Source organism: Callithrix jacchus, chromosome 4 (assembly GCF_049354715.1).
Source record: "Callithrix jacchus isolate 240 chromosome 4, calJac240_pri, whole genome shotgun sequence".
Lineage (NCBI taxonomy): Eukaryota > Metazoa > Chordata > Mammalia > Primates > Cebidae > Callithrix > Callithrix jacchus.
The window spans coordinates 141,010,001-141,021,328 of record NC_133505.1 but is presented as its reverse complement, the minus strand read 5'-3'; the positions used below and the strand labels follow the sequence as shown (position 1 = coordinate 141,021,328).

Below are 11,328 nucleotides of genomic sequence, written 5' to 3'. Positions count from 1 at the left end.
ACTTTATTTCATTTTTTTCCCGCATTTGGGAAGGTAGGGATTAAATGTGATTACATTTCCGTTGAGAGGCTTTTATTCAGGAACAGAATTCAAAAGAATGTCAATGAGCATAACATAAAAACGGTGTGCATTCACATACAACTCTGATTTAAATGGTTCTAACTGGAAAAAAAAAGAAAAAGAAGCTATTTAAAGCAGCTTTCCCAAGGGGAGTCAACTGCTCTTCAGGGCGTCCTGAGCTGGCTGTGCCTTCTCTCCATCCGCTACTGCTCAGATATTCATGAATCGTTGCTTCTTCCAGCCTCGCTTTCTCTCTCCCTCTGCCTTTCTGGCGCGGCTCTCCCTCCCTCCCTCCCTCTGGCTTCTGCTCGCTCTTACTCCTTCTCTCAGCTGCTTAACTACAGCTCCCACTGGAACTTGCTCAATCAAAAACAACTCTCCTCTCAAGCAGCCTCCAGGAGCGCATCACCTGGAGAAGAGCGACTGGCTCCCCGTGCCGGCCGCCGAGGAGCAGCCAGGTAGCTGGGGGCGGGGAGGGGTACCCTTCTCCCGCTCGGTCGGAGCCACAGCATCAGCTCCCCGAGGTTGGCCGTATCCCACCGTCGGGCCCCCAGGGTCCTGCAGCAGTGATGCATATGTTTCGAAGCAATGATGGAAGGAGGAATGCCGCTGCCGGTGGCCACTGAAAGTGGGGAGAGGTTGCTGCAGTAGCTGGCGCTGCAGAATGCGCGAGTGAAGAACTGAGCCCCGCTAGATTCTCCATCCCGCTCAGTCTTCATTAACTGTCTACAGGAGGTAAACCGGGGAAACAGATGCACTAACCAGGCGGGTGCCACCCTGGATCTATAACTGTGAATTCCCCACGGTGGAAAATGGTAAACAAAGACATGAATGGATTCCCGGTCAAGAAATGCTCAGCCTTCCAATTTTTTAAGAAGCGGGTAAGGACAGGTTTTGATTATTTCTTTTGTTTTCTGTGCTTCTCTTAAATGCTTTTCAATGTTTGCATGAAGTAAGGCTAAGGTTCGGTTGCTAAACCCTCAATGTAAGCCGTGCTTCTGATAGCAGTGGTAAAGCTGAGAACTATACATACCTGCCTTGATTCGAATTTGTTGGAGGAGGGGCGGGGTGGGTATGAAGAGTTGCACTGGGAGGAGGGGGTTGGGCTGAAATGTCTTAAAAAGGGTTTGAGCTGGGAATGGGGATTTTTCTCTCTTAAGCCACAACAAAGATTACAAGGCAGTTGCAAAGAGAATTGGCCTGAGTACACTTATGGCTAGTAATTTAGTCAGGGGCTAATTTAGCAGCTTCCTCTCTCTTATCTTTGAAGGGTTCAACTTTTCCACACCTTTCATCTGCTCAGTCTCAAGTGCTGCATTATCATCTTCATTAGTCAGAAGCAGCAGCTTCTGGCTTCCCAAATCCATTCAGCCAATAATTTGCTGTGTCTCTATCTATGGTATAAATAGCAAAGGACTAGAATGACCTTTTGCAGAAATGATGGAATCCAGCATTTAAAATTGTCTATTTTAAGTTGCCTCAATTTTGCTTTTGCTTAGTGTAACTGCCTCATTTTTTTTTTTTTTTAGAAGGAGAGAGCAGTGGGAGGTCTGTATGTATTTGAGTGATAATTCAAGGTTATGTTGCTGTATGCATTTATTTCTTAAACTATTTATTCTTCAACTCAAAGTATTAATAATGTTGCATTGATTGTAGGTGAGAAAAAAGAATTTTTTTTATGTATATTTCACAATAAACGTAGTTCACTGGGATGGTCACACTGGTGGTCTGTGTAAATCTGCAAATTTATACACAAGTAGGAGATAAGAAATGAATGATTGTTAAAGGAATGATGACTGACACTCTTCAGGATAGCATTTCTTAAGCAACATTAGGAACAGGAACATCCTTTGGTCCCCAACTGCCCCATCCTATATAATACCCTGGGGCAATTCCACCAAAATGGTTTCCTCCATTTATTTGTCCTTCCCTTCATTCAGGTCCTTTCAGTGCCACTCTTGAAATACAGCTCTTCAGTTAACTCATCCACAGAACCCAGTGGATTTCAGGGTGGGTTGGACTACCTCCCTGCACCAAATGGGCAAACTGGGAAGGCAAGGGCTAGAAATGCAGGCAACATGTCAGGCCCAGCTAGAGGGCCAGCGAAGGCTCCCAAGCACCTGGACTCAGTTCTCATCAGTAAAGCAAAATCTTTCTCAAAGTCTGTGGGCCAAAGCATATGCATTAAAACCAAAATAAAACCAACCTGTCCGGCCAGGTCCCTGCTCTTGGAGTGGGAGTAAGTACCATGTATTTCACTAGTGGAGCTGCAAGCTGAATGAAAAAGCAAGTCAGTGTAACCTCACAGAGCACCACAATGCTTCTCAGTTTCTCCTTGCAGTCAAAATATTTCTTTCCAAGGGAAGGGCCTTTGTGAAAATTAATTTTCTTTATTTTTATTATTTATTTATTTATTACATATCTATTAGTTCTGTCCCTCTAGAAATACTTACTTTTATTTTTTTTAGAGACCACGTCTCCGTATTGCCCAGGGTGGTCTTGACCTCTAGGGCTCAAGTGATCTTCCTGCCTAAGTCTCCTAAATTGCTGGGATTACAGATGTCCACCACCAGGCCCAGCCCCAATTTTCAATAATAAACACATGTTTTGCCAATTTAAAACAAAGTCATAGCATTTCAGTGCTTTCAGTATTTAAGCTCCCTACTCCCTTTTATTTACTGTATTTATTTCATGGTATTGGGGATATTCTAAAGCTCCTCAGTCAGATGTTCTAAGCAATGCAGATTTAAGTTACATAAATTTTAAATTATATTTTATTTTCTTTGCCATCAAAATAAACTAACAGAAATGCTAATTTACCATTTGGTTTTGTTTTGCTTAAAAGCATAATTTACCAATAGACTTCAGTTGGTGACTCTGTAGACCTTGAATTTTGCAAAGAACAACCCGGGGTACTGATGTCTTACCTGAGTACATGCAGAAAGAAGTTTCTACCAAGATAAGTGGCAAGCAGCTTCATCTACCTTCTAACCTGGATCTATCAGTCACTGGAGACAGGATCAGGCATCTCTCCTGCCCTGTGCTCTCCTTACCCCTCAAGAACAGTTAACTAAGTAAAGGGTGACCTTGTATCAAGTCATTGAATGTCCCAGGGATAAATTCTTTGATTCTTGTCTACTTTGCTTTATTTTACAAGTTCTGTGTCTTAAATGTTTATTTCAGTTTGTACCATGACTTTGCTTTTGGTTTGCTTTTTTTGTTTGTTTTTAATTAACAATATGTAAATAAATATATAAAACATTAAAACAATAATAAGGTATATCCCACCTCCTCTCCAATCCTTTTCCCTTCCCCAGATGTAGCAACTGTTAGCATAGTGCTGTTTATACTTTCCAGACTTTTACTTTCATACACATTCATATACTAAATGCCTTTGTTTTCAGTTAAGAAGAATTCATTTTCTTATATTCTATTGTTGAAGTTCCACACATTTCTGCATATTTTATTTTTAACCTAGTTAGACAGTCTTACAAAGTGAATCTTTGTCCATAGCCCACATTAAACTATGAATAGATTTTGGGAAAAAAAAAAAAAACCCATAGGGTCTATTAGGCCTCATTAAGAAGAATGACTTTTGATTGCAGGAGGCTTAAACAATGCTTCCTATGCTTCCGAGACATTCCAGAGGGAGCATAAGAAGCTAAAAGGGAATGTAGGTTATCTGCCTTGTAGCTCTCCGTCACCATTATTCGAGCTGAATATGTTCTAGGTAGAGGCCAAGTGCTTTACATGTGTTAGCTCATTTAATCTTCACAGTAACCCTGTAAAGTAGGAAACATTATTAGATGTGCAAAGTGTGACTTAGAGAGATTAACCCACTCGCCCAAGGCCACAGAACTAAGAAGTAGCAAAGCTAAAATTTAAACCTTGTTCGACTCAAAGCTTGTATATATAATCCAGACTTTTGATTTCAGACCACTCTCCCTTTTATTTCTTTTGTTTCCACAACAGAATCTTCTATCCTCCCCACCCCCCCCAACCAGGTGAGATCTTATGCCACTACTGAAAACCTATAAAGGTGGCCAAGCCTCTTCCAGCTCCTTTCTAGTCCTCAACACTAACAGTAATGACAGGCAGCTCCAGGGAACCCAGATTCTAGGAACTTAATCTGAAGAAAGACCATCCGGATGCTAGTTCTACAAAATCCTTTGGATTTAAGCTTTTCCCCCTCATATTTTAAAAGCTCAACTAAATCAGCTTAATTTCATTTAGCAGAGAATTGCTAAACTAAACTAGATAACAGTTCTTTCATTCTTTAAGTGCTCATGATAAATTAGCATTAGATGTGTATGGATTATATTTTGCTCTTGAGAGTCTCCAAAAATTCATTTAAGATGAATGGGAAAATGTCCCTATCACTTTTATTCTCCCAATCCAAGAGCTTTAAAAGTTATCAGTCCAGCTAAAGGTAATCTATTTTCATGGATTTAAAGATTTGTTCTGTTCCGTGGCTCGTATTTGTACATAATGATTTAGAAAATACAAACAAATGACATTGTCTCCAACTCAATGATCCTTTTTGGAAATACAGTAGGTATGTGAAAAAGACTTCCATAGCCATGATTACATTACCTTTTATAAAAATATCTAGCCCTGCGGAACTTTTGATGTGGCGTGAACCTCAGAAATTCTCCCTCTGCCTTTCCTCTTTCAAAGGTGAGGAAAGTGAGTACCTGTGGTAAATCACCTGTCAAATTAGAATGAGGCTAAGCCAGGACTCATGTTTTGGGTTTTCACTTCCAGATCTTGTATGCCTTCCTCTTCATTAAGCCATCATCATCAAACTAGTCAAGTTCTTCATGCCTCATTCATTCATTTTTCAACAAATAGAGTAGGAACAAAATAACCACTTTATATCTTCCTAGTGGAAGAACTAACCGCCTCTTGACTACCAACTTTGACAAGACTCTTTCATTTTGACTCTGTATTTTTGTTTTTGTTATTATTGTTTGTTTGTAGAGACAAGGTATCACTATGTTGCCCAGGCTGGTCTCAAATTCCTGGGCACAAAAGAGCCTCCCAGAGTGTTGGGATTTCAGACGTGAGCCACCCAACGTGCCCAGCCTTGACTCCATATTTTATGATTATGTGCATTTGAACAATTCCTTACGTTGTTCTTTAATAACAGTAGCTTTTCTAATAATTGTCGCTTAAATGGCATTAATATTGCTAGGCATGGTTCTAAGAGCTTTAAATCATCATACAGAGCCTGGGAGTAATGGCTTATGCCTGTAATCCCAGAACTTTGGGAGGCCGAGGTAGGCAGATCACTTGAAGTCAGGAGTTTGAGACCAACCTGGCCAACATGGTAGAAACCCTGTCTCTACTAAAAATACAAAAATCAGCCAGTTGTGATGGCAGGTGCCTATCATCCCAGCTACTCAGGAGGCTGAGGCAGGAGAATTGCTTGAACCAGGGAGGCAGAGGTTACAGAGAGCTGAAATCGTGCCACTGCACTCTACCCTGGGTGACAGAGCAGACTCCATCTCAAAGAAAAAAAAATTATCATATATAAAAATAACTGAAGTGGGGTAATTTTATGATTGTGGTTTCATAGACAAAGAAACCGAAGTATACAGAAGTTGAGGAACTTGCCCCAGGTCATAGTTAGTTAGTGGCAGGGTCAGGGTTTGAATCCCAGCACCAGGCTCCAGGGTCTTTGTCCTTAACCTCTGTATATCTTGCCTGTCTGTCAATATTAAATAATCCAGGAGGAAGGTCAGAGAACTGAAATGATATGACTTCTCTGGCCTCCTCCTTTCTCTAATAAGTACGGGAACAAAGGAAATGTTTTTAGCCTGGTTACAATGTTTACTCTAGCAGAGATGAGAAATTAAATTAAGCTCCTCTGAAGTGCTTATTCCCTTTACATTTGATTTCCTTTTACTGTTCTATTATGCCTGCTTAAAGTATCCAAATTGGAATAACAAAGGTCCTTTTCTTATGGGAAACTTTCATGGCTTCTCAGAGGGAAGACATTGTTGAGCTGCAACCCTTCAAAGCACTCTACCAGGTCACTCTCACAGTCCTTCATTGTGCCCACTATATAGCCAAGGAAACTGAGGGTCAGCGGTTAACTAACTTGTTAAAGATCATAGAGCTAGGAAGAGGTATAGCCAGAATTCAAATCCAGGGAGTTTGTTTAAGATCGCCAATCTTTACATCTGCATCACCGGAGTGCACTGCGATGATGCCAACACTGTCGCAGGATTGACTTTTCTGAACTGGAAACTACTTGTGAGGACAACCCAGAGAGGTGTTTGTTGTTGTCACTGTTGTTATGGCCTTAGCTACGAAGAGGCAGTTTTTCCAAATGACTCTTGAGAGCGGTGGGAATGCTTTCTAACATCTGAAGTCTACCTTAGATTTCTTCAAGATATATTTGATTATACTTCCCAGAACATGGCAGAGACTCCAGTGGCTCCTTCTGTGCTTTCTGCAGAATGTTTAAAAGCTAAGCTGTTGAATCTCTCCTGAGCCTGTGCCCACAACATGGCACACAGCCCCTGTGACACTGCACTGTCGTATTACTACCGCTTATTCCTTTGGAGCTCCCACAGGGCAGGAAGGTCTTTTTGTGTTTTCTTTTCTTTTTTTTTTTTGAGACGGAGTCTCACTTTGTCACCCAGGCTGGTGTGCAGTGGCGCCATCTCAGCTCACTGCAACCTCTGGCTCCCAGATTCAAGCGATTCTCCTGCCTCAGCCTCCAGAGTAGCAGGGATTACAGGTGTGCACCACCACGCCTAGCTAATTTTTTTGTTTGTTTGTTTGTTTTTTTAATAAAGATGGGGTTTCACCATGTTGGCCAGGCTGGTCCCGAACTCCTGACCTCAGGTGATCCATCCACCTCAGCCTCCCAAAGTGCTGGGATTACAGGTATGAGCCACCGCATCCGGCTGGAGGGTCTTCAAGGATGGAAAATCAGTTACCTTGTTCACTATATGCCCTACTTGTCAAAACATATTTGTTGAATAAAAGAATGCGTAAAATAAATGAATGAATCCTTCTATTGACTTGCCCTTAAGTCATTGCCCTCTTCTTTCTCCTCCTTCCTTTAAACAGGCTTCAGTGGCTTAGAAATCTAATGCATTTTATTTCTATGTTTAGATATGGATTAGATATAAATTAAGACTAAAAAGTAACCTAAATCTGGCTTAAAGACAAGCTGTCACTACCCCTTCACAGCTGGTGGGTACTTAGGGAATCTTGGCTTCAGCTTGTTTGCTGACTGAATGCCCATACCACACCTTCTCTTCTGTGACACTTTTCTTGTCAGGCCAAACAAGACAGGTGTAGCCGTGTTTCATACTAATCTCCTTTTATTTTACATTAATATAAATTGCTAACTTCAATACAATATAGTAGGCTGGACACAGTGGCTCACCCCTGTAATCCTACACTTTGGGAGGCCGAGGTGGGCAGATCACCTGAGGTCAGAAGTTCGAGACCAGCCTAGCCAACATCGTGAAATACCATCTGTACTAAAAATACAAAAATTAGCCGGGCATGGTGGCAGGCACCTGTAATCCCAGCTTCTCAGGAGGGTCAGGCAGGAAAATTGCTTGAACCCAGGAGGTGGAGGCTGTAGTGAGCCGAGATCCCACCATCACACTCCAGGCTGGATGACACAGTGAGACTCCATCTCAAAAAACAAGAAAAACAACAGCAGCAACAACAACAAAACTTTATAGTATCTGCATTATGTATCCTCCCAACCCAAATCCTAAAAATGTCTTCTAATTATTATTTATCCTCAATTTTCAGCATGGTTTTAGGAGCCACAGAGTGTAAGACTGATGCCTCTCCACTTTGACCACTAATTCTTACAGAGTTTGGATGAGGGAGTTCAGCAGACTGGGTTTGGCAGTGCTGAGGAATTAGTCTCGGTACCGCAGAACGTGGATGATGAGCCATTTTCGTGAAATAGATATTTTGCCTCTCCAGCAGCTCTCAAGAAAATCCTGAGATAGGCTCTTAGCTGCAATGCTTTGGAGGGATTTTGAATGGAAATTGTAGCTGAGTTCTTTGAAATTCTGCACCATTTTTTAAAGGGCTGGTGCTGAAATGTTGGTGCCATATTTAACACTGGAGTAAGAGATATTCTGAGCTCACCCATATTTTACGATCTGTAAGTGCTTAAGAAGGTAAAGCAAAACCAAAATGAGGGGGTGCGAGTGAGGAACGTGGAGGGGGGGTGGAGCCATCAAAATGCATGTTGGAGATTTCCAAATATGAAAGCATAAAGGCAGAAACAGTAATAGGAATTGGATCAATAGAAAAGTTTAATTAGTAATTTAGGTCAAGCTAAAGATAGTCTGCTAGAGCAAATATTGTAGAAGTATATTTCTAAAGTATGATTTTTTTTTTACATAGCAGTTAATTTTTTTCTAAGAAATAAGTCCAAAAAAAAAAAGGTAAATATCAACATTCCTAACGTTGGCAGAGAAGACTCCTGACTTATGAGTGGGATGCTGTTTCGTGCTTGCTAAGGAAAGCCAGGCTTCCTAGCTTGTCAGCTTGTTTGAGTGTGAAATCATTGGCTCCTCGCCAATGTGGGGATGAAGATTTTTTACCCATTCCGTGGGGCTCAAGAAAGTTCAGTTCACAGGGCAAACATTGTCTTCAAAGAGCTTTAACTGAAGGAATATGCACTGTCTCTATAGAGATCCACATTCTCTCTGTCAGGAAAGCAGACGGTTCTGGACCTCACCCTCAGTGCTTCCTCCTGGCCCAGAAATGAGGACAGCAGCAGTGACCTACCCTGGTCCTTGGTCTAAGAGCAGGCTTACCCAGCAAGTGGCCAGGTTTCTCTGGCAAACTGCACAGTGATGCTGGCAAGTTTATAAAAGATGATGTGTGGGAGGTGGAAGAGAAGGAGATGGAGGAGGTGAAGGATGTGGAGGAGGAGGAGGGCAGGAAAAGCAGACTGAAAGGCAAGCTCGGGGCTGTGTTGGCATCCTCCTGAGGCTACCATGGCATGTGGAGAAAGGAATATGATTACAGTTTATTTACTCTCACACCTATTTCTTTGCAGCATTCTGAAATGACATTATAAGTATTTACAACAAAGGGAAATGAAAATCAAAGATGTAACTAGAGCTGTAGGAGAATCTTCTATTTGGTAGCCGAAGGTGCCAAAATACTGCTCCAATTGTTTTCTAGAGCCCACTGTGACATTTTTCTGGGAAGAATTCACTTAGTTACTTCTGTAACATTAGGGCAACCTTGGCCTCTTTTTCCCCTCCTAGGTCAGGGCATTCACCCAAAATGCCATTTGCTTCGGCAAATGATTGGTCATGTGGTTCTTCTACTTCTCTCTCTCTGACGTCTCTGGAGGATAAGCTCAGAGCAAGGCAAAAGTGCAAAGCGTGAAGTGAAATATTCCTAAGCTTGCCAGGCATGGTGGCAAACGCCTATAATCCTAGCACTTTGGAAGGCTGAGGCAGGTGAATCACCTGAGGTCAAGAGTTTGAGACCAGCCTGGCCAATATGGTGAAACCCCATCTCTACTAAAAAATGCAAAAATCAGCCGGGCATGGTGGCGGATGCCTGTAATCCCAGCTACTCAGGAGGCTAAGCAGGAGAATCACTTGAACCCAAGGGACAGAGGTTGCAGTGAGCCAAGAGGGTACCACTTCACTCCAGCCTGGGTGTCAGAGCGCGACTCCGTCTCAAAAAAAAAAAAGAAAAGAAAGAAAGAAATATATTCCTAGGCCTGCGCCAATAGAAAACAGAAGATTCTTGTTCTAACCCAGTGGCTTAAGGAACATCTTGCTATCTCTGAGTTTGTGAGAGTGACATGAGCCAGTATGAAAGACTTTGGTAGCTCGAAGATTTTTAGTCTCTGGAAATAACAAGGTTAAAAAAAGTCCCCTGAATTGTTAAAACATATTTAGACTCAAGTTCCTGTAGGACCAAAATTAAAATATGGGAGGGAGTGGGAAAAATAAAAGTTAATAGTTTGAGAATTAAAAGTAAATCAGAATATGTATTTATAGTGTTTATTACTCAGAAATGTGATCTTTTCCATAGAATGATCTTTCTGAAAGCAGCTGAAATTTCTTTGAACTCTGAAGCTTTCTGGGCCAGTATTTATTTAGGTTATACTATAGAAAAAAAATTACAGGGAAAAAACAAAAAAAAAACTATAGCTTCCGGTGTGGTTTAAAAGATTGGGGTAAGGCTGTGGAGGGGTAGTATAAAAATAAAGACATTAAAAGAGAATCCTCTTCAGAGCCTCATATAGCTTCTCTGAAACCTGGAATATACACGTGCTGAGCACAGGACCTTGTCTGTCTTGTTCACAGCTCTATGTGCCTGGCACAGAGTAGACACTCAATAATATATGCTTGATGAATCAACAGAAACAATGTACTCAAGGAGCTTGGGGAAGAGGTATCATGTATAACTGGGACATCATTACTTGGTTGAATAGAGAGAATATTGATAAAGTGAAGAAGTAAGAATTTAAGAAAAATCTTGGAGTGATTTTAACAGCTTCCAGGTATCCAGGGGTTCCACAACTGTGGATTCACCAAATTGCAGGTCAAATATTTGGGGTTAAAAAAAAAAAGGATGGTTTCGTCTGTACTGAACATGGACAGACCTTTTTTCTTGTCATTATTCCCTAAGCAATACAGTATAACAACTCTTTCCATAGCATTTATATCGTGTTTGATATCATAAGCAATCTACAAAGCATTTTAAACGTTAGGGAAGTTATGAATCAGCTATATGCAAATGCTATGCCATTTATCAGGGGCTTGAGCATCTATGGATTTTGGGATCTGCAGGGATCCTGGAACCAATCCCCTGCAGAGACTGAGGGACAATTGTAATAACAATTTGTAAATGAATGTCTCCAACAAACGTCATTACAATTGCTTTCTCCTTCAACCACTTGCCTTCAAAAATTAAATGTTACGTAGAAACAACCAGGACTTGGCACTCTTTGTATACAGGGCCTTAGTTCTCAGCTTTGGCAAAACAGTCATATCTAATTTATTTGTGTATTAGTCAGCTTTTACGTAAAAGGGCCCACACCTTCTCTATATTGTCACTAATAAGTTGGTGAAGCCATTGCTAATGATTATTCTTGTGGTACAAAGCAAACATATTAAATTAGGCTGTTGAGATTAACCCTTCAGAATTGATCTCTATCCGATGGCATTTCAGAATGTATATATTTTTTTTTTCCCATCTAGTACCTTGGTAGTTACATCTTGCATTATACATTTTATTCTTTTA

General features: G+C 41.2%; 1 protein-coding gene across 2 annotated transcripts in view; it reads left to right on the top strand.

The window, feature by feature from the left end:
* Positions 1-423: 423 nt before the first annotated feature.
* The window catches only part of SGK1 (serum/glucocorticoid regulated kinase 1), a 149,936-nt gene continuing 139,031 nt past the window's right edge, over positions 424-11,328 (top strand). The window contains exons 1-2 of one of the 2 annotated variants that reach the window (XM_035296753.3): positions 424-518; positions 793-941. In XM_035296753.3, coding sequence (XP_035152644.1) covers positions 873-941 — 69 coding nt within the window. In that variant the 5' untranslated portion in view covers positions 424-518; positions 793-872. Of the gene's footprint in view, positions 942-11,328 lie in introns of both variants that reach the window. The other variant, XM_078370808.1, reaches the window with a different exon arrangement.